Raw genomic sequence first — 22,164 nt, forward strand, 5'->3', positions numbered from 1 at the left:
CTCTCCTTTCCTTCTCTGTGCTCTCTTATCCTTCCCCCCCCGCTCTCCCTTGCCCTCCTTAAACCTTTCTCTCCCCTCTCCCCCTCCCTTTTCACTCTCCCCCTTTACCTCCCTCCCCCTGACGTCCAAGACTGACAGATGTTTTCAGTCTCCCTCTCCCCCTCCTTCCTCTCTTCTTCTCTCCTCTTCCTTTCTCTCCCACCTCTCTCTCTCTCCCCCTCCCCCTCCTTCTCCTTCCTCTCTTATTCTCTCCCCTTCCCTCTCCTCTTCCTTTCTCCCGCCTCTCTCTCTCTCCCCCTCCCCCTCCTTCTCCTTCCTCTCTTATTCTCTCCCCTTCCCTCTCCTCTTCCTTTCTCCCGCCTCTCTCTCTCTCTCCCTCTCCCTCCTCTCTTATTCTCTCCCCCTCCCTCTCCTCTTCCTTTCTCCCGCCTCTCCCTCTCCCCCTCCATCTCCTTCCTCTCTTATTCTCTCCCCCTCCCTCTCCCTCTCCTCTTCCTCTCTTATTCTCTCCCCTTCCCTCTCCTCTTCCTTTCTCTCCCGCCTCCCCCTCCTCCTTCCTCTCTTATTCTCTCTCCCTCCCCTCTTCCTTTCTCCCGCCTCTCTCTCTCTCCCCCTCCCCCTCCTTCTCCTTCCTCTCTTATTCTCTCTCCCTCACTCTCCTCTTCCTTTCTCCCGCCTCTCTCCCTCTCCCCCTCCTCTCTCCCTCTCCTCTTCCTTTCTCTCCCGCCTCCCCCTCCTCCTTCCTCTCTTCTTCTCTACTCTTCCTTTCTCTCCCACCTCTCTCTCCCTCCCCCTCCCCCTCCTTCTCCTTCCTCTCTTATTCTCTCTCCCTCTCCTCTTCCTTTCTCCCGCCTCTCTCTCTCTCTCCCTCTCCCTCCTCTCTTATTCTCTCCCCTTCCCTCTCCTCTTCCTTTCTCCCGCCTCTCCCTCTCCCCCTCCATTTCCTTCCTCTCTTATTCTCTCCCCTTCCCTCTCCTCTTCCTTTCTCTCCCGCCTCCCCCACCTCCTTCCTCTCTTATTCTCTCTCCCTCCCCTCTTCCTTTCTCCCGCCTCCCCCTCCTCCTTCCTCTCTTCTTCTCTACTCTTCCTTTCTCTCCCACCTCTCTCTCCCTCCCCCTCCCCCTCCTTCTCCTTCCTCTCTTATTCTCTCTCCCTCTCCTCTTCCTTTCTCCCGCCTCTCTCTCTCTCTCCCTCTCCCTCCTCTCTTATTCTCTCCCCTTCCCTCTCCTCTTCCTTTCTCCCCCCTCTCCCTCTCCCTCTCCTCTTCCTTCCTCTCTTATTCTCTCCCCTTCCCTCTCCTCTTCCTTTCTCTCCCGCCTCCCCCTCCTCCTTCCTCTCTTATTCTCTCTCCCTCGCCTCTTCCTTTCTCCCGCCTCTCTCTCTCTCCCCCTCCCCCTCCTTCTCCTTCCTCTCTTATTCTCTCCCCTTCCCTCTCCTCTTCCTTTCTCCCGCCTCTCCCTCTCCCCCTCCCTCTCCCTCTCCTCTTCCTTTCTCTCCCGCCTCCCCCTCCTCCTTCCTCTCTTATTCTCTCTCCCTCCCCTCTCCCGCTCCTCTTACCTTTCTCTCCCGCCCCTCTCTCTCCCTCTCCTCCTTCCTCTTATTCTCTCCTCTTCCTTTCTCTCCCGCCTCTCTCCCCCTCCCCCTCCTTCCTCTCTTATTCTCTCCCCCTCCCTCTCCTCTTCCTTTCTCTCCCGCCTCCCCCTCCTCCTTCCTCTCTTATTCTCTCTCCCTCCCCTCTTCCTTTCTCCCGCCTCTCTCTCTATCCCTCTCCCCCTCCTCCTTCCTCTCTTATTCTCTCCCCTTCCCTCTCCTCTTCCTTTCTCCCGCCTCTCTCTCTCTCCCTCTCCCTCTCCTTCTCCTTCCTCTCTTATTCTCTCCCCCTCCCTCTCCTCTTCCTTTCTCTCCCGCCTCCCCCTCCTCCTTCCTCTCTTATTCTCTCTCCCTCCCCTCTTCCTTTCTCCCGCCTCTCTCTCTCTCCCCCTCCCCCTCCTTCTCCTTCCTCTCTTATTCTCTCCCCTTCCCTCTCCTCTTCCTTTCTCTCCCGCCTCCCCCTCCTCCTTCCTCTCTTCTTCTCTACTCTTCCTTTCTCTCCCACCTCTCTCTCCCTCCCCCTCCCCCTCCTTCTCCTTCCTCTCTTATTCTCTCTCCCTCTCCTCTTCCTTTCTCCCGCCTCTCTCTCTCCCCCTCCCCCTCCTTCTCCTTCCTCTCTTATTCTCTCCCCTTCCCTCTCCTCTTCCTTTCTCCCGCCTCTCCCTCTCCCCCTCCCTCTCCCTCTCTTCCTTTCTCCCGCCTCTCCCCCTCCCTCTCCCTCTCCTCTTCCTTTCTCTCCCGCCTCCCCCTCCTCCTTCCTCTCTTCTTCTCTACTCTTCCTTTCTCTCCCACCTCTCTCTCCCTCCCCCTCCCCCTCCTTCTCCTTCCTCTCTTATTCTCTCTCCCTCTCCTCTTCCTTTCTCCCGCCTCTCTCTCTCTCTCCCTCTCCCTCCTCTCTTATTCTCTCCCCTTCCCTCTCCTCTTCCTTTCTCCCGCCTCTCCCTCTCCCTCTCCTCTTCCTTCCTCTCTTATTCTCTCCCCTTCCCTCTCCTCTTCCTTTCTCTCCCGCCTCCCCCTCCTCCTTCCTCTCTTATTCTCTCTCCCTCGCCTCTTCCTTTCTCCCGCCTCTCTCTCTCTCCCCCTCCCCCTCCTTCTCCTTCCTCTCTTATTCTCTCCCCTTCCCTCTCCTCTTCCTTTCTCCCGCCTCTCCCTCTCCCCCTCCCTGTCCCTCTCCTCTTCCTTTCTCTCCCGCCTCCCCCTCCTCCTTCCTCTCTTATTCTCTCTCCCTCCCCTCTCCCGCTCCTCTTACCTTTCTCTCCCGCCCCTCTCTCTCCCTCTCCTCCTTCCTCTTATTCTCTCCTCTTCCTTTCTCTCCCGCCTCTCTCCCCCTCCTTCCTCTCTTATTCTCTCCCCCTCCCTCTCCTCTTCCTTTCTCTCCCGCCTCCCCCTCCTCCTTCCTCTCTTATTCTCTCTCCCTCCCCTCTTCCTTTCTCCCGCCTCTCTCTCTATCCCTCTCCCCCTCCTTCCTCTCTTATTCTCTCTCCCTCCCCTCTTCCTTTCTCCCGCCTCTCTCTCTATCCCTCTCCTTCTCCTTCCTCTCTTATTCTCTCCCCTTCCCTCTCCTCTTCCTTTCTCTCCCGCCTCCCCCTCCTCCTTCCTCTCTTATTCTCTCCCCTTCCCTCTCCTCTTCCTTTCTCCCGCCTCTCCCCCTCCTCCTTCCTCTCTTATTCTCTCTCTCTCCCTCCCTCTCCCTCTCTTCCTTTCTCTCCTGCCCCTCTCTCTCCCTCTCCTCCTTCCTCTTATTCTCTCTTCCTTTCCCACCTCTCTCCCTCTCCCCCTCCTCTCTTCTTCTCTCCTCTTCCTTTCTCTCCCGCCTCTCTCCCCCTCCCCCTCCTTCTCCTTCCTCTCTTATTCTCTCCCCCTCCCTCTCCTGTTCCTTTCTCTCCCGCCTCCCCCTCCTCCTTCCTCTCTTATTCTCTCTCCCTCCCCTCTTCCTTTCTCCCGCCTCTCTCTCTATCCCTCTCCCCCTCCTCCTTCCTCTCTTATTCTCTCCCCTTCCCTTTCCTCTTCCTTTCTCCCGCCTCTCTCTCCCTCTCCCTCCTCTCTTATTCTCTCCACCCGCCTCCCCCTCCTCCTTCCTCTCTTATTCTCTCCCCTTCCCTCTCCTCTTCCTTTCTCCCGCATCTCTCTCTCCCTCTCCTTCTCTTTCCTCTCTTATTCACTCTCCCTCCCTCTCCCTCTCTTCCTTTCTCTCCCGCCTCCCCCTCCTCCTTCCTCTCTTATTCTCTCTCCCTCCCTCTCCTCTTCCTTTCTCTCCCGCCTCTCTCCCCCTCCCCCTCCTTCTCCTTCCTCTCTTATTCTCTCCCCCTCCCTCTCCTCTTCCTTTCTCTCCCGCCTCCCCCTCCTCCTTCCTCTCTTATTCTCTGTCCCTCCCCTCTTCCTTTCTCCCGCCTCTCTCTCTATCCCTCTCCCCCTCCTCCTTCCTCTCTTATTCTCTCCCCTTCCCTTTCCTCTTCCTTTCTCCCGCCTCTCTCTCCCTCTCCCTCCTCTCTTATTCTCTCCACCCGCCTCCCCCTCCTCCTTCCTCTCTTATTCTCTCCCCTTCCCTCTCCTCTTCCTTTCTCCCGCATCTCTCTCTCCCTCTCCTTCTCTTTCCTCTCTTATTCACTCTCCCTCCCTCTCCCTCTCTTCCTTTCTCTCCCGCCTCCCCCTCCTCCTTCCTCTCTTATTCTCTCTCCCTCCCTCTCCTCTTCCTTTTTCTCCCGCCTCCCCCTCCTCCTTCCTCTCTTATTCTCTCCCTCTCCCCCTCCTCCTCCTTCCTCTCTTATTCTCTCCCTCTCCCTCTCCTCTTCCTTTCTCCCGCCTCTCTCTCTCTCCCTCTCCCCTCCTCCTTCCTCTCTTATTCTCTCCCTTTCCCTCTCCTCTTCATTTCTCCCGCCTCTCTCTCTCTCCCTCTCCCTCTCCTTCTCTTTCCTCTCTTATTCACTCTCCCTCCCTCTCCCTCTCTTCCTTTCTCTCCCGCCTCCCCCTCCTCCTTCCTCTCTTATTCTCTCTCCCTCCCCTCTTCCTTTCCCCCGCCTCTCTCTCTCTCCCTCTCCCCCTCCTCCTTCCTCTCTTATTCTCTCCCTCTCCTCCTCCTTCCTCTCTTATTCTCTCCCTCTCCCCCTCCTCCTTCCTCTCTTATTCTCTCCCTCTCCCTCTCCTCCTCCTTCCTCTCTTATTCTCTCCCCTTGCCTCTCCTCTTCCTTTCTCTCCCGCCTCCCCCTCCTCCTTCCTCTCTTATTCTCTCTCCCTCTCCTCTTCCTTTCTCCCGCCTCTCTCCCTCTCCCTCTCCCCCTCCTCCTTCCTCTCTTATTCTTTCCCTCTCCCTCTCCTCTTCCTTTCTCCCGCCTCTCCCTCTCTCTCTCTCCCTCTCCCCCTCCTCCTTCCTCTCTTATTCTCTCTCCCTCCCTCTCCTCTTCCTTTCTCCCGCCTCTCCCTCTCCCCCTCCTCCTTCCTCTCTTATTCTCTCTCCCTCCCTCTCCTCTTCCTTTCTCCCGCCTCTCCCTCTCCCCTCCATCTCCTTCCTCTCTTATTCTCTCTCCCTCCCTCTCCTCTTCCTTTCTCCCGCCTCTCCCTCTCCCCCTCCTCCTTCCTCTCTTATTCTCTCTCCCTCCCTCTCCCTCTCCTCTTCCTTTCTCTCCCGCCTCTCCCTCTCCCCTCCATCTCCTTCCTCTCTTATTCTCTCTCCCTCCCTCTCCCTCTCCTCTTCCTTTCTCCCGCCTCTCTCTCTCTCCCTCCATCTCCTTCCTCTCTTATTCTTTCCCTCTCCCTCTCCCTCTCCTCTTCCTTTCTCTCCCGCCTCTCCCCCTCCTCCTTCCTCTCTTATTCTCTCTCCCTCCCTCTCCCTCTCCTCTTCCTTTCTCTCCCGCCTCTCCCTCTCCCCCTCCTCCTTCCTCTCTTATTCTCTCTCCCTCCCTCTCCCTCTCCTCTTCCTTTCTCTCCCGCCTCTCCCTCTCCCCCTCCTCCTTCCTCTCTTATTCTCTCTCCCTCCCTCTCCCTCTCCTCTTCCTTTCTCTCCTGCCTCTCCCTCTCCCCCTCCTCCTTCCTCTCTTATTCTCTCTCCCTCCCTCTCCCTCTCCTCTTCCTTTCTCTCCCGCCTCTCCCTCTCCCCCTCCTCCTTCCTCTCTTATTCTCTCTCCCTCCCTCTCCCTCTCCTCTTCCTTTCTCTCCCGCCTCTCCCTCTCCCCCTCCATCTCCTTCCTCTCTTATTCTCTCTCCCTCCCTCTCCCTCTCCTCTTCCTTTCTCCCGCCTCTCTCCCTCTCCCCCTCCTCCTTCCTCTCTTATTCTTTCCCTCTCCCTCTCCTCTTCCTTTCTCCCGCCTCTCCCTCTCTCTCTCTCCCTCTCCCCCTCCTCCTTCCTCTCTTATTCTCTCTCCCTCCCTCTCCCTCTCCTCTTCCTTTCTCCCGCCTCTCCCTCTCTCTCTCTCCCTCTCCCCCTCCTCCTTCCTCTCTTATTCTCTCTCCCTCCCCTCTTCCTTTCTCCCGCCTCTCTCTCTATCCCTCTCCCCCTCCTCCTTCCTCTCTTATTCTCTCCCTCTCCCTCTCCTCTTCCTTTCTCTCCCTCTCCCCCTCCTCCTTCCCCTCTTATTCTCTCACTCTCCCTCTCCTCTTCCTTTCTCCCGCCTCTCTCTCTCTCCCTCTCCCCCTCCTTCTCCTTCCTCTCTTATTCTCTCCCCCTTTCTCTCCCGCCTCTCTGTCTCCCTCTCCCCCTGTCTGACATGATTTGCCCTCATGCTGATTTGGGTCCAATAAGTTATTTTTTTAAGGTGCTGATGTATCCTCTTTTTGAGTAGAGTCTCCATCATTTTAACTACAACTGATGTCAAGCTAACTGGCCTGTAGTTACCAGCTTCTTCTCTACTGCCCTTCTTGTGGATAGGCACAACACTGGCCATTCTCCAATCCTCAGGAACATCTCCTGTTAACAGGGATTGGTTAAACAAATCAGTCAGGGGGGTAGCAATGACAGATCTGAGTTCTTTAAGAACTCTGGGGTGGATGCCATCTGGACCCATTGCCTTATTTATCTTTAATCGATCAAGTTCTTCTAAGACATCGGCTTCTAAGATCACTGGAGCTGAATCCGTACAGCTGGAAGCAATGCTATGTCCCTCTATAGTATTATTTTGTAAGGTGTCTTTTGAGAAAACTGAACAGAAGTAGCTATTGAAATGGTCAGCAATCTCCTTATTCCCATCAATGCATGTATTATTCCCGGTACTAAGCTTCGTGATGCCGCAGTTTTTTTTCTTCCTATCACTAATATATCTGAAGAAGGTTTTATCCCCCTTCTTTACAGATTTGGCAATTTCTTCCTCTTTTGAGGCTTTAGCAGCATATATTATCTGTTTCGCCTCCTTCTGTCTCATTTTATACACCTCCCTATCAGCTATACTTCCAGACTCTTTATACCTCCTATAGGCAGCCTTTTTTTCATTGACTAAAGCCCTTACATCATTGCTAAACCATAGCGGTTTCTTCTTCCTTTTACCTTTAGTTATTTGTCTTACATACAGTCCAGTGGCTTTTAAGATGGCCTTTTTTAATACAGTCCACTGGGTGCTCGCTCCTGCCATTTTATCCCTCCCCTTTAATTCATTATCTAAATATTCCCCCATTGCATTAAAATTTGTTTTTCTGAAATCCAATACTTTGGTTGCATTATAAGATTGCTCACAATGAGTTTTTACATCAAACCACAAACATAGATGGTCACTGCAACCTAAATTTTCTCCCACCTTGACATCTGAAACCCAATTCCCATTCGTAAAGATTAAATCTAGAATATTCTCCCCTCTAGTTGGTGTCTTAACCAGCTGTGCCAGAGCTGCTCCTGTAAAGGCCTCTACTATATTCTTACTTTTGCATGTAAGGGCACTGGGGATATTCCAGTCAACATCAGGCATGTTGAAATCACCCATAACCACAATATCTCCCTTTACTGCCATTTGGGTAATCTCATCCACCATCTTGTTGTCATATTCCTCAGATTGCCCTGGAGGCCTATAGACCACCCCAATTCTAATGACAGAACCGTCTTTATTTTGCATGCAAACCCAGAGGGTCTCCAGATCCTTACACGTGTTTTGAATTAGTGTTGTTTTTAGACTTTCTTTAACATAAATGGCTACTCCACCTCCCCTTCTCTCTATTCTATCCTTCCTGTACAGTAGTCCCTTGCTATATCGTGCTTCACCTACCACGGCTTCACTTCATTGCGGGTTTTGAAGTCAACGTTGGCACAGATACAGCGCTTAGACGTTTGGAAGGGCAGGACAAGCCAACCAGCCCGCGGCTGGGCGAATGATGAGCGGGGCGGGGACTGAGCTCCGGCGGAGGCCCGTCCCCTCGTTCAACCCGCCTCGCCAGTGCCGAGAAGGCAGTCTTTGGAGGCGTGCTTAGTGGTTGGCGGCTTGGGGTTGTAGAAAGAGCTCCCGGCAGCGCGTGAACAAGGGAGCGCGAGCAAAGAAAGGAACGTGACACGGTGGGGATTCCAGACTGGGCTCGAGGGCGGGAGAGGAAGTGCTGGGCGGGTGGAGGGGGGGGAAAAGAGAGAGAGAGAAAAAAAGAACCAGCCGGGGCAGTTCACCAGGGACTTTCCAGCCGGGGCAAGGCAAAAAAGACAACGTTTGGCCGAACTGCTGCAAAGAATAGCAGTGGGTTGGGAATGCTCGGGGGCGGCGATTCTTTTGCCCCCCTCCCCTTCTTTTCCTCAAGCGCAGAGTAAGTAGTAGTGGGGGGGGGGAGGTTAGCCGGCCATTGCTCGCCTCCAGGGATCCGGAGCTGGTGGGAAGGAGGAGAAAGGGAGCAGGGAGCGTCCCCCCTAAAGTACTATCAGTCGATAAATTCCCCATCGCGGATTTCACCTATCGCGGCCGTGTCGGGAACGTAACACCCGCGATAGGTGAGGGACTACTGTACAGTGTATATCCTGGTATGGATAATTCCCATTCATTAGAATCCTTAAACCATGTCTCAGTTATGGCAACCAGATCCAAATTATCTCTAGATATTATGGCCATTATAAGACCTGACCAGACAGTCCTCGGTCTTACGACCGGTCATTTCACAGATGTTCAGAATTGCAGGGCCCGGGAGCAAGTGCACCCTGGTTACCGTAGTGTCCTTTTTTACAAATCAGCACAGCCCCGTCCTGGCTAGGCAACTGGTTTGGGGAGCTGTGCCCACTCTGAGGTCTCTCCAAGGGGGAGCAGCTTCCTCCCCCCGCAGTTGGAGGGGGGGTTCCTCATGGCCGCCTCCTTCTTCTCTTGCAGGGTCTGTCGGTTGGGGAAGCCGAGTCCGCCCAGCGAGAGCCTCCCGTCAATCAGCAGGTAGGGGGTCTCTGGGGCCAGGCCCGGTCTGTGCCAGGGTCAGCGCCCCCCCTCTCTCCCCTCTGCTTCCTACTCTGGCCTGGCCGTTCTCCAGAGCCCGTCCCCGTCCCAGCGTTTCTGCCTGGTGGGCAAAGAGAGGCGTTTTGTAAGTGCCCCTTGGCCGCTGCTCTGTCTCCTGCCCCTCTTTTATGACCTCAAGGGGTCAGTGTGCGGGGGGAGCCTTCCAGGGCCTGAGCGGTCAGTCCTGGAATCCAGAGGCAGGAACGTGGCCTGTTGGGTGGTGGCCCATCCGTCTCCTGGATTGGCTCTCGGTGCCCCCGCGTGGTGGCCCCACTGCCTCTGCCTGCCCTCAGCTGTGGTGGGTGTCCCGGGCAGCTCGATGCTGGGCAAAAGACCAGGCCGCCCTCTGACCCGCTTCTCCCTCTGCCTGCTGCAGACCAAGCCCGGGAGGATTCAGCCGGTCTCCCGCCTGCAGGGCAGTCCCAGCCCTCTTCAGCCGCCTGAGCTGCCCTTCAGCCCCAATGGCCTGGTGAGTGGCCCTGCCTGCCCCTCGCCGTCTCGGGGTAGCGGGGGGGCCTAGCCTGGTGCACGTGGAGGGACAGTGCACAGGGACAGTGGGGCAGGCTCTGGAGCAGTCATCCTGAGCCCCGGTGGCCCTCCTCGGCCAGTCAGGTGCCTTCCCCTGGTTCTGCCCACAGCCTCGGCCATCTGGGCCCCTCTCGCCAAGCGAGGACCTCCCTCTCAGCGCCAAGCAGGCCTACAAGGCCTTGGCTGCCGTCCCGGGATCGCAGCTGCCACTGGAGCCGGAGGTGAGGCAGGCCGGGCCTGGGGGAGGGGGGTCTGTGGCCTGTGCTGTGCTCATCCCGTATCCCCCTCCCCCCAGGAGCCACCGGGCCAGAGGAGCCCCCAGGAGGCACCCCCCGTCTCTTCCGAGGTGAGCTGCGCGGGCAGTGGGAGCGGCGGGCTCAGGCCAGGGCGCCTCCTCCTGGCTGACTCCCCCGTGGCCCTCCCCTGCAGAGCCCGTGGCCAGGCGGCCCACACAGCCCCGAGCAGCGGAGCTTCCGCGAGCGGCAGAAGTACTTTGAGCTGGAGCTGAAGCAGCCGCCACCCCCTGCCGCGAAGCCCCTGAAGCGAGTCAATCTGGTCGGGGAGGAAGACCTGAGGAAGATGAAGGAGGAGGAAGGTGGGGTCCGCGGAGGGGGCCGGCTGCTCCCAGAGTGGAGCCTCTCCCACTCCCTGGGAGTTCCCCTGGGAAAGGCAGGTCTTGGCTGGGGGGTGGGGGCTGCTGGGGGCTTCTGGGCACGCGCCAGGCCCCTGCAGCTGGACGGAGGGAAGCCCGCGGATCCTGTTTGGCCTGAGGAGGCCAGCTCCTCCGTTGCGATTGTGTGTCCATTGGCTGGCAGCCTCCGTCCCCACCCCGCTCCTTGGGGAAATCTCTGGGCGCCTCCTATTCCAAGGGGCTGGGGGTCCCTGTTTTCACACACACACACACACACGGTCTCTTTCTCAGCAGCTCGGAAACTCCAACAGAAGAGGGTTCAGCTGCTGGAGGAGGAGGAGGAGGAGGAAGAGGGGGCGCTAAGCCAGCCCCCCCCCTCCAGCATCTTCATCGAAGGCGTTGAATACAGAGTCGAGAAGCAGAACGGCAGCAGCCTCCTCCCAAGCGCCTGGTGAGCTCAGTGGCTCAGAAGCACCAGCTGCCAGACCCACAGGGGGGAGGGCAGGGCAGGGCAAGGCCTGGAGGGGGGCCCCACAGCAGGAGTGGGCGGCTCTCCCCCTGGAGGCCGTGGGGCAGAGAGGCCCTCTTCCAGATTGCTCCAGCACGAGAGGCAGCACACACCTGAGGGCCGTGCCTGGTCCAGGGGCCCACCCGCCTTCTCTGCCTCTCACTGGGGTGGGGCCATCCTGGAAACCTTTTCTGGACTTCGTGGAGGTGCCGTGGGGGGGCGCGTACAGAAGGCCTCTGGGGGGCCCTGCCTGTAGCCAGCCTTCCTTCCAGGCTTCTGGACCCCCAAGAGACCCAGGGGGCAGCCCCCCCTCCTCCTCCGGGTGGGTGGGTAAGTGGGGGGAAGGAGGGGGGGCTGAGCGGTGGTGGCGTTCTCCCTCGGACAGGGCGAGTCCCTCCTGCGCCAGAGGGGGGGAGCCTGGGGTGCCGGTCCGGACCGCCAAAGCCGAACGGCGGCATCAGGAGCGCTTGCGTGTCCAGAGCCCGGAGCTGCTGGCCGCCCCGGAGAAGGAGCTCTCCCCAGCCGAGCGCCGGGCCCTGGAGGCGGAGAAGCGGGCCATGTGGCGGGCAGCACGGTAGGTGCCGGGGGGGGCGGCGAGGGGCCGGAGGGGCTGGCCCAGTGGTGGGACCCTTGGCGCCCCCAACTGGCGGCCCTCCCTCCTCCTCCTCCCCCTTCTCATGCCAGGATGAAGTCTCTGGAGCAGGACGCCCTGAAGGCCCAGATGGTCATCGCCAAGTCCAGGGAGAGCAAGAAGCGTGGGGGGCCCTTGGAGCAGCTGGCCGAGTCACCCTCCCCGGCCCCCACGCCCTCCCCCACGCCCTTGGAGGGTGCGCCTTCTGCCCCCCCTTTCCCCCTTTTGGGCACTGCAGGGGAGGGAGGGAGGGAGGGGGCAGAACTGTCTCTGAAGCTCCTCCGCCCCCCACCCCCCCTTTTGCAGATGGACCTTCCCGGGTGGCAGTTTCTCCAGGGCGGCTGGTAGGAAGTGCGGACGCAGCGGGGGAGCGGCTTTTTCGGGTGGGGAGGGGGTTCCGAGGTGCGGCATGGCCCGGGGGGCTCCCCACCCATAGAGGGCTTTGCAGCCAGGGGGAGGGGCTTCCCTTGCCCTCTGGGGTACTCGGGCCCAGAGCAGCTGGAGCCAGTGGGCAGAGGCCCCGGTCACTCTTGTTCTCTCTCTCTCTCTCTCTCTCTCTCTCTGTGCCTCTGCTTTCCCCCCCCCCCCGGCCTCCCCCCCTCCCCACTGGCCCCTCCAGTCTCTGCCTGAAAGGAGGTTCCTCTACAGGGAATTTGCGGCCATCCCCTCCTCCAAACCCGTATGTGAAGTCCAGGTACAATTTGCATGGAGTGGGGCGTGGTCAGGAAGCCCCTCCCCTCCTTCGCCTGGAACCTCCGTCCCCCTCTGCGCCCCCAATAGCCCAGAGCCCATAAGGGGCCCTTGCTCCACCCCCCACAAGTGGCTCCCTGCCCCCCTTGCCCATTCCGGACCCCTCCCATGGCCCTGCTCCTCTCCAGGCCTTCACACCCAGGCAGAGAGAGGCTGATCTTTCCCTTCCAGAAGAGGCTCCGAAGGGCCCCGTTTCCCCCCAGGGAGGAGGGGGGGCGGGTTGGGGGGGCGAGAACCTCCAGCAAGAACCCCCCCCTTCCCTTGGGCCCCCTGCGGAGACCTGGCCAGCCAGACCCTCCCTGCAGAGTTTCTGGGCCAGAGGGGTCTGCAGCCCCCCCCCCCTCCGGGCTCCATCCAGGCCGTTCACAAAGAGGCTCCGAAGGGCCGGCCCAGCCTGACCTCCAGGTGGTCTCCTCTCCTTCGACTCCCCCTCCCCCTCCCCCTCCCTGAATCGAGCAGCTAGAAAGACCCCTCCCCCGGGGGTCTCATTGAATTCTGCTGCTGCGTGGGGGGGGCAGTCTGCCAATCAGGTGACATTCACCCCCTCCCCCACCACCCCTTATAAAGCCAGCTTGGCTGGGAGGAAGCTGGGGGGGGGGGGCTGGGCTGCACCAGCCGGATTCAGAGGCAGGTGGGCTGCCTTCCTTCCTTCTTCCTTCTGTCTGGATGCAGGGGGGGGGTCTCCTGAGCCCCCCTCCCAGCACCAGAGGCAGTTGGGGCAGTGGCCACAGGCCGGGGAGGGGCTCCTTTGAGCCCTGGTGGGTTCTCCAGAGGTGGGGGGGGCAAGGAGGAGCAGGACGGGGAGGGGCGCTGCTCTTCTGCTGGTGGGGGAGGGCCACCAGTCCCTGTCCTGAAACACCCTCCTCCTGCTGCTGCCGCTCTGTGGAGGTGGTCGGAAGTGGGCCCGGGTTCCCCAGCTGGCTTGGAGGCCAGGGCAGAACTCGAACTCAGCGTCCGCTCTGCCTACCAACCCTCTACACCAGGCAGGCCCCATTCCGCTCCCCCCCCAAATGGCTTCTGAGTGCAGCTCCAACACTGCTGGCGTCCCTCTCCGTCCCTGCCAATTCGGGAGGAGGCATGGGGGGGGGCTAGATGGCCTGCTGGCCCAGGCGTGAGGAAGAGCCCAGAGTTGTGGGTGGGCTGAGGAGGGAGGGGGCCTGGGGGCCACGGCAGCTTCCAGCTCCGTTTCCTTTCCGTTCTCTCTTTCTCTCCCGCTGCCTCCCCCCCTCCGTGCTGCTCCATGATGAGGGCAGGGGGGGGCAGCCAGGCGGAGGAGGGGGGTCTGGCTCCAGCCGTAAAAGCAGATTGGGGGGCACCCGGCAGCTCCCCTTGACCCCCCCCCCTGTCTGCACAGGCCGGCCCTCGCTGCCCTGTGCCAGGAGCCCCCCCTGAACCCTCCCCTCCCTTTGGGCGCCTCCAGCAAGAGGGTGGCAGGTGGGGTGGGGGGCTTCCGGGGTTGGGGGCGCTAATCCTCCTGTGTCCTTGCAGACTCCAGATGGGCGAGACTCCTGTAAGTGTCTTGGCAGCCTCGGCAGCATCTCAGGTGGGTGGACGGATGGACAGGAGGGGGAAGGCCTGAAACCACCACCACCCCCGAAAACACACACTTGGCCTGTTCCGGAAGACAGCACGGACTGTCCGTGACTGAAGGTTCCCCATCTCAGCACCAAGGACCACCACCACCACCACTTCCCAACCACCACCCTCCTCACCTGCAGGCCCTGGTCCAGATGCGGAGGGGAGGGGGCTCCTGCAGAGTCTTCCACCTGGGGAGGGAGGGGGCCCCGGGGGGCGAAGAGCGGGCTGACCTCTCCTTGCCCCTCCCTCAGGGCGCCAGGACCACGGAGGGAGCCCGGAGCCCTTGGGGACCCACGGAGGGGCCTCTGCCGGCCAGGAGCTGGGCCTCTTTGGCGACGAGCGCAACCTCCAGCAGGCTCAACACAGCTGGGAAGCCGCCGTCCCGACATAACCCGCCCGTCACTGGAGATGTACGGACACACACGGCCAGGCCGAGGGGGTGGAGTGCGGCCCCCGGAGGGACCTCCTCCAATGCACTGGGGCCGGTTGTGACCAGAGAGAGACAGAGAGCGTTGGGGGGCGAGGGGAACGCAGGGGTTGTGGTGTCTGTAAATAGCGGGTGGAGGACGGCCACGAAGGTGCTTCCACGTGGCCTTGGCTGGCGTCGTTGCTGAAAATCTGCCGGACGTAGCAGACCAGCAGTGGGGGCCCCGTGCTGCCCCCACCTTCCCTGGGGGTCCCAGTAGCACCACCTGCTGGTGGGGCAGGGGAGGACCTGGGTGCTGCTGTGCCAGGCAGGATAGAGAAGGCGGAAGCTGAGTAGGAAGGGCAGGGGGTGGCATTGGGGGTGGCGAGGCAGAGGTTTCGGGGGCTGGGACAGAGTGGCCTTGGTGGGGTCTCCAAGATTGACACTGCCCCCCCAGCCCAGCCGATGGAGCTGCAGGGGCCGCCTGGGAAAGGGGGGCACCAGGAACTCTGGAGGGACCCTCCCACAGGGTGGGAGGGGGCATTGCTCAGCCCCCCGTGGCTCTAGGAAGGCAGTTGTCTCCTCCCCTCTCCCTCCGGCTGACGACCCCTCCCCCGTTAGAGCTTTGTTTTTAAACTAATTTTAGCATTTGCTTCTAATGAGCCACTGGGGACTGATCAGGCAGCGGGGGTGGGGGTTTCTGTGGCTAACTAACTTATAGGTGCTGGGCTGTGATCCACCTCTCCTCCCCCAGGGTAGCTCCGAGGGGGGCGGGGGTGAGATCAGGACTGTAACTAGTGACATTTGTACAACCAAAGAGATCTATTTTGTGGTTCAAGGACAATAAAGTTTACTTTACCTTTTAGAGGAGCCCCGGATCCTTCCTCCGCTCAGCCGCCCCTTCCCCCATCTGCTCCCCCCTCCCCCCAAAAATGAGGCCAATTGGGGAGGGGCTGCCTTTCAGGAGAGATTGCAGAGAGCAGCAGAGATTGAGACTCAAACGGGGGCAGAAACGTGCGCTCTGTGTGCGTGCGCGCGTGCGTGAGGCACCTGGGCTTCATGGCTATGTTTGGGCAGAAGAGGTCAGGCGTCGGCACTGACCCTTCCTCCACTGGCCCCACCAGGACCCCAGCGTGCAGGAGGCCAGGAGGTCTCTTTCTGGGAGGAGTCCCCGGCCCGGCCCTCTTCAGCCTTGGCCGGCCTGCCATTCCCAGAGCGTTCCGGGGGGCAAGACTGGCCACCCCCTCCCATCCCAGCTGGGGGGGGGCGTTGGGCCAGGGGTTTAGGCACCCAGCTGAGGAGCAGTCCCAGCTAAGCCACGGAAACTAAGTGGGCGGCCTTGGACGGGCTTGCTCGATCTCAGCCCAGCCCACCTCACAGGGTGGTTGTTATTATGGGGGAAATAGGGGGCGGGGGGAGTGTTGGAAGTTTTCCATGCCTTGGGTTATACAGTGATACCTCGTCTTACGAACACCTCTTCATACAAACTTTTTGAGATACGAATCCGGTGTTTAAGATTTGTTTGCCTCTCCTTAAGAACCATTTTCACCTTACGAACCCGAGCCTGGGTGCCTGCGCTCTCTTACTGCCTTGTGACTGCCCCCACCGGGATTCCCCGCCTCCTTTTGCATGCACCTGCAGTCCTGAGGCAGGGAAGGCCAGAGGTGCTCCATTTCCCTACCACTTTCCCCTCTAGTCCTCTACTCAAGTTTCAAGTTTAATCAGATTTGTATGCCGCCCCTCTCCGCAGACTCGGGGCGGCTCACAGCAATAGCAATACAATGTAAGACAAATCCAATATTTAAATTACTTTAAAAAACACCACAAATTAAGACCAATCATACACACTAGCGTACCATGCATAAATTTTATAAGCCTAGGGGGAAGGAACATGTCAATTCCCCCATGCCTGACGACAGAGGTGGGTTTTAAGGAGCTTACGAAAGGCTAGGAGGGTGGGGGCAACTCTGATATCTGGGGGGAGTTGGTTCCAAAGGGTCGGGGCCGCCACAGAGAAGGCTCTTCCCCTGGGTCCCGCCAAACGACATTGTTTAGTTGACGGGACCTGGAGAGGGACCTAACTGGTCGCTGGGATTCGTGCTGCAGAAGGCGGTCCCGGAGATATTCTGGTCCGATGCCATGAAGGGCTTTATAGGTCATAACCAACACTTTGAATTGTGACCGGAAACTGATCGGCAACCAATGCAGACTGCGTAGTGTTGGTGTGACATGGGCATATTTAGGAAAGCCCATGATAGCTCTCGCAGCTGCATTCTGCACGATCTGAAGTTTCCGAATACTTTTCAAAGGTAGCCCCATGTAGAGAGCATTACAGTAGTCGAGCCTCGAGGTGATGAGGGCATGAGTGACTGTGAGCAGTGACTCCCGGTCCAGATAGGGCCGCAACTGGCGCACCAGGTGAACCTGGGCAAACGCCCCCCTCGCCACAGCCGAAAGATGTTTCTCTAATGTGAGCTGTGGATCGAGGAGGACGCCCAAGTTGCGAACCCTCTCTGAGGGTATTAGTGACTCCCCCCCCAAGGGTGATGGACGGACAGATGGAATTGTCCTTGGGAGGCAAAACCCACAGCCACTCCGTCTTATCCGGGTTGAGTCTGTTGACACCCATCCAGACCTCAACAGTCTATAGCCACCGGCACATCACTTCCACTGCTTCGCTGACTGGACAAGGGGTGGAGATGTAAAGCTGGGTATCATCTGCATACTGATGATACCTCACCCCATGCCCTTGGATGATCTCACCCAGCGGTTTCATGTAGATATTAAATAGTAGGGGGGAGAGGACCGACCCCTGAGGCACCCCACAAGGGAGTAACCTAGAGGTCGACCTCTGACCCTCCACTAACACCGACTGCGACCGACCAGAGAGGTAGGAAGAGAACCACTGAAGGACAGTGCCTCCCACTCCCAACCCCTCCAGCCGGCGCAGAAGGATACCATGGTCGATGGTATCGAAAGCCGCTGAGAGGTCAAGAAGCACCAGGACAGAGGATAAACCTCTGTCCCGGGCCCGCCAGAGATCATCCATCAGCGCGACCAAAGCAGTTTCCGTGCTGTAGCCGGGCCTGAATCCTGACTGCTGAGGACCTAGATAATCGGCTTCTTCCAAGGACCACTGGAGCTGGAGCGACACCACCTTCTCAACAACCTTCCCCATAAAGGGAAGGTTGGAGACTGGTCGATAGTTGTTGAGAATGGCTGGGTCCAGGGAAGGCTTCTTGAGGAGGGGGTGCACAAGTGCCTCCTTGTAGGGATCCGGGAAGGACCCCCTCCCCAAAGAAGTGTTGACAATCTCCTGGACCCAGCTCCGTGTCACCTCCCTGCTGGCCGAAACCAGCCAGGAGGGACACGGATCCAGTAAACAGGTGGCGGAACTCACAGCTCCAATGGCCTTGTCCACTTCATCAGGTGTCACCAGATCAAACTCTCCCCAGACAGGTGGACAAGTACGTGCCCCAGTCACCTCAACTGACTCATTGTCAGTCGACTCTGTATTCCAATTGGAGTCGAGGTCCGCTCGGATCCGAGCGATTTTATCAGCGAAAAACGTTAAAATCATCGGCACTACTCTGCAAGGGCTCCCCAACTCCCCCCTGATTAAGAAGGGAGTGGGTCACCCTAAACAGAGTGGCCGGGCGGGATTCCGCTGATGCAATCAAGGCGGCATGGTACGCGTATCTTGCCGCCTTGAGCGCCACTTTGTAAGTCTTAACATGTGCTCTTACAAGTGTTCGATCAGATTCGGACTTACTCTTCCTCCATCGCTTCTCTAGACGTCTCTTCTGGCGTTTCAACTCCCGGAGCTCCTCGTTGAACCATGGAGCTCTACGGGGTCTAGTGCTGCGGAGAGGTTGCAACGGCGCAATTCGGTCAAGAGCCTCCGCTGCAGCCTTGTTCCAGGCCTCAGCCAGAGACTCTGCCGAACTGTGTACGAATGTATCTGGAATAACCCCAAGCGCCTTCTGAAAGCCCTCTGGATCCATCAGGCGTCTGGGGCGGAACATCTTCATTGGTTCCGCCTCCCTGCGGGGGAGGATTGGAGCCAGGAAGTCGAGCCGCAGTAGAAAATGGTCTGACCATGACAAAGGCAACACTTCTAAGCCCCTTAGTCTCAGACCATTACTCAGTTGCTCAGAGAGGAATGCCCCCCCTCATGAGTCGGACCCTGTACTACTTGGGTCAGGTCCATGGCTGTCATGGTGGCCATGAACTCCTGTGCCAATCCAGAGGTTTCACCGAGCGATGGCAGGTTAAAGTCCCCCAGGACAATAAGTCTGGGGAACCCCACCGCCAACCCGGCTACCTCCTCGAGTAGCACAGGCAGGGCTTGTGACACGCAGCTGCGAGGCAGGTACGTGAGAAACAAGCCCACCTAGACCCCTAAGTCCAACTTCACCAGGAGGGACTCGCAGCCCGCAATCTCTGGAGCAACGAGTCTACGCAAGCCAAGGCTCTCCCTGGCTATAATAGCCACTCCTCCCCCCCTTCCCTGGGGTCGAGACTGATGCCATATCTGAAACCCGGCTGGGCAAATTTCAGAGAGAGGAACTCCTCCCTCTGAGCCCAGCCAGGTTTCAGTAACACATGCCAGGTCGGCCTCCTCATCCAGGATCAGATCCCGGATGAGGAGAGCTTTATTTACCACCGACCTGGCATTGAGTAGCAGCAGCTTGAGCCCAGGGCCAGAATTACACTCATCACCAGCACCCAGGATTGGGTTCACAGAGCCGGAACAAGGGATCGTTATTAAGCAACGATCTCTCATTCCCCTGGAATGGCTAGCTCTGTGGCCCCCGCCATATCTGCCTCTCCCCAGCAGGACCGGAATATTCCGACCCTCTACCACCTCCGATATCGGTGCCCCCTCCCCTCCTGCCTCTCCAGTGTCAGGTAGGCTAATCAAATCATTCATACCATTTCCATTTATTTCATCCATACCAGAGTCCCACCCAGCCCACTCATAACAATCATTCATTTCATACATATCATCATACCCACCCCAATAATTCATTAGTTTTAAAAACCCCTTCTAAAATTAGGTAAAATATTAATTATTAAAAATTCAATATAGATTCAATTAAAAAACAATATAAAAATCAATTACGGTACATTAAAATAGGATACCAATTAACACTAAGTTATTCTCAAGATCTTAATAGAATAACATAATTATTTAAAAAATCGTTAAAGTTATAAAGTGCTAAAGTTGTAGAGTGCAAAAAATATAGGAAATAATTAAGATGATATTCCATCAGGTCAGCAATACAGCACCAGTTCTAAAGAGTGAGTTCTGGAGAGAAAAATTCAATGACCAAAGAGAAGTCCACGTATATTGTTTTTCAGGATCTTGGGATCTTTGGTGCCAGCCACTGCCACTGGCTGGCACTCTCAGTTCTTTCTCTGGATCCACAATCACTTTTCCTCCTCTGCTCCCAGTCTCCAGTCCCTCTACAGTCTTACATGGTTTTAGTACAGACTCCATGTGGTCTCAGTAAAATGAGTTTCAATCTCTGGCTCCGACTCGGTCTCCTCCTTCCTTGTAAGTCCACTTATTCCGATGGCCCCTCCGATACCGGGCGCCCTGCAGACGCCCCATCCCGCTGCCAAAATCCCCCCTAGCCTACCGCTTCCTTTGCCCCATCTTGCTGCCAAAATCGCCTCTTCTTACGCCACCCCAAATCACTCCCACAATCACCCCTCCAAAAGCTTCCTACACCGCCCCAAATCACTTCCAAAGTCGTCCAAAATCACCTCCTTTCAAAATGCCTCGTTTCTCCTTGCTGCCTTTCTTCACTCCATTTGCCTTCGTTAGGACCTCGATTTGGGTGGCATAGGAAGCGTTTGAAGGGGTGATTTCAGAGGCGATTTGGGGTGGCATAGGAAGTGGCTGGAGGGGTGATTTTTGGAGTGATTTGGGGCAGTGTAGGAAGCTTTTGGAGGGGTGATTTTTGGAGGCAATTTGGAGCAGCGTAAGAAGCTTTTGGAGGGGTGATTTTGGGAGAGATTTGGGGCAGCGTAGGAAACGTCTGGAGGAGTGATTTTGGGAGCAGTTTGGGGCAGTGTTAGCCTTTGTTAGGACCTCCATTCCTTGCTTCTCACTGTCCGTCTCCACTCCGCTAGCCTTCACTTTGTCCACCTGCAGCTTTTTTTTAAGCCTTAAAAGTTTGGATTTTCCTAATGGGTTTGCACGCATTATTTGCTTTTACATTGATTCCTATGGGAAACATTGTTTCATCTTACGAACTTTTCTGCTTACGAACCTCGTCATGGAACGAATTAAGTTCGTAAGACGAGGTATCATTCTATTTGTTGTGTTGTTGTTTTTTTAAAAAAAGGTATAATAAAGGCAGGATATCAGTAAATGAAAACATTAACCAAGCCCAAGGAAGTCCCTTTGGGGAGAGGTCCCCCCACCCTCTCCCTCCTGTGCCTGGGCCAGCCATCCTGTGACCTGCAGCCACTTCCCGCCTCCCACTGCCCAGGCCTCCGGGCCTTCCTTTCGGGGGGGGTGTTAAGTAAGCCTTCCCACCTCCCCCGCTGGCCCTCCAAGCTAAACCCAGCAAGTGGCCCCTTTCTCCCTTCAGGAAGGAGCAATTTGCAGCCCCACCATCCTTCGCCCGGTGGTGCTCGCTGAGCGCTCTGCTCCGTCCTTGGATTGCAAGGGCCACAAATGGGCCCAGTGGGGCTCCAGAGACCCTGCAGAAGAGGCTGGAAGTGCAGCTCCCTCAGAAGGGACAATTCCTCTGGATGCAGCCCTCGGGGCCTGAGCCCCTCGGTGGAAGAGGTTCCCAAGACAGGAAGCGGCTGCCCTGCGGCTGGGAGTGCGCATGAGCCCATCCGTCCACCTCTGGGACCTGCGGAAATGGCTGTGTCTGTTCTGCCTTGGGGGGGGTTGGGGGTCAGCCGCACATGTCACCCTGACTGCCTCTTCAGCTGCGTCCTTACAGAGAAGGCGGGACCAGGCACTTGCTGCTCTTTCCGCCAGAGGAAACCGAAGTCAGCCTGCTTGGCGAAAGGTGCAGCTGACCTTGACCCCCCGCCAGCTTCAGCCAGATGCTGGGGAGGGGCTTCCTCACCCCCACCCAAACCCATCATATGCAGTCTAGCCATACCCAGCAGGCACACTCCACATCTGGGGAAGCACTCCCACCCCCCAAGGAAGAGGGCTCAGCCAGGCTGCTGTTGTCTTACCAAGGTCAGTAAATTGGGCCCCTGGATTAAGCCATGATGACCTCATTGGCGCTCTCACTGGACCCAAAGATGGGGGTTGTCCTTTGTGGTTAGAGGAGCAGCATTGTATGACTGATGGGGGCTTCATTTCATTTCATTTCATTTATTGGATTTATATGCCGCCCCTCTCCGAAAACTCGGGGCGGCTAACAACAATCATGAACAATGTACAGTAAAAAATCCAATACTAAAAAACTAACTTAAGACCCCTAATATATAAAAACAACATACGTACAAACATACCATACATACAGTTGTATCAGCCTAGGGGGAGAAGAAGTCTTAATTCCCCCATGCCTGGCGGCAGAGGTGGGTTTTGAGTAGCTTACGAAAGGCAAGGAGAGTAGGGGCAATTCTAATCTCTGGGGGGAGTTGGTTCCAGAGGGCCGGGGCCGCCACAGAGAAGGCTCTTCTCCTGGGTCCCGCCAAGTGGCATTGTTTCGTTGACGGGACCCGGAGAAGACCCACTCTGTGGGACCTAACTGGCCGCTGGGATTCGTGCGGGGGGAGCTTGGGGGGAGCGGCAGGTGGGCGGAGCCAATTGCCCACCATGGGGTGGCACAGGGACCGTCCTGGGAGGGAGAAGTTCCAGAGGTCAGGCGGGGGGGGGGGCGGGGGAGGCAAGGCTCAGAGAGAAGCCACCTTGGGACTTTTTAAAACAGTGGGTCAAACGACCGTTTCACGGGCCGCCTAAGAAGATCCGGGGGGTGAGAGAGAAATTTCCCCTGGTATTAGGAACTAAAGCAGCTATTCTGGCGCCTTGGGACATATGTTTACAATCCAACCATTGAGGTGCAGAGGTGGCCCTCTGGCCTTCCTGCCAATCAGCTTAAAGCTCTGTTGGGAGAATTGGCACTAGACGTATGGTTGGGGGTCACCACAACAGGAGGAACTGTATTGAGGGGTTAGAAAGGCTGG

The 22,164-nt window shown here is 57.7% G+C and overlaps 1 protein-coding gene across 17 annotated transcripts in view; it reads left to right on the forward strand.

Moving 5' to 3' along the window:
* SCRIB (scribble planar cell polarity protein) overlaps positions 1-14,860 on the forward strand; it is a 37,875-nt gene extending 23,015 nt beyond the window's left edge. For 5 of the 17 annotated variants that reach the window (XM_070748479.1, XM_070748488.1, XM_070748492.1 and 2 more), the window contains 12 exons: positions 8,847-8,903; positions 9,340-9,432; positions 9,572-9,712; positions 9,787-9,837; positions 9,921-10,086; positions 10,414-10,573; positions 11,016-11,204; positions 11,315-11,457; positions 11,568-11,605; positions 11,881-11,955; positions 13,500-13,554; positions 13,841-14,860. In XM_070748479.1, the coding sequence (XP_070604580.1) occupies positions 8,847-8,903; positions 9,340-9,432; positions 9,572-9,712; positions 9,787-9,837; positions 9,921-10,086; positions 10,414-10,573; positions 11,016-11,204; positions 11,315-11,457; positions 11,568-11,605; positions 11,881-11,955; positions 13,500-13,554; positions 13,841-13,980 (1,308 nt within the window). In that variant the 3' untranslated portion in view covers positions 13,981-14,860. The remainder of the gene's footprint in view (positions 1-8,846; positions 8,904-9,339; positions 9,433-9,571; positions 9,713-9,786; positions 9,838-9,920; positions 10,087-10,413; positions 10,574-11,015; positions 11,205-11,314; positions 11,458-11,567; positions 11,606-11,880; positions 11,956-13,499; positions 13,555-13,840) is intronic. The other 12 variants (XM_070748490.1, XM_070748496.1, XM_070748493.1 and 9 more) reach the window with 8 other exon arrangements.
* Positions 14,861-22,164: the final 7,304 nt, after the last annotated feature.

This window comes from Erythrolamprus reginae, chromosome 3 (genome assembly GCF_031021105.1).
Source record: "Erythrolamprus reginae isolate rEryReg1 chromosome 3, rEryReg1.hap1, whole genome shotgun sequence".
In the NCBI taxonomy this organism is placed as follows: Eukaryota; Metazoa; Chordata; class Lepidosauria; order Squamata; family Dipsadidae; genus Erythrolamprus; species Erythrolamprus reginae.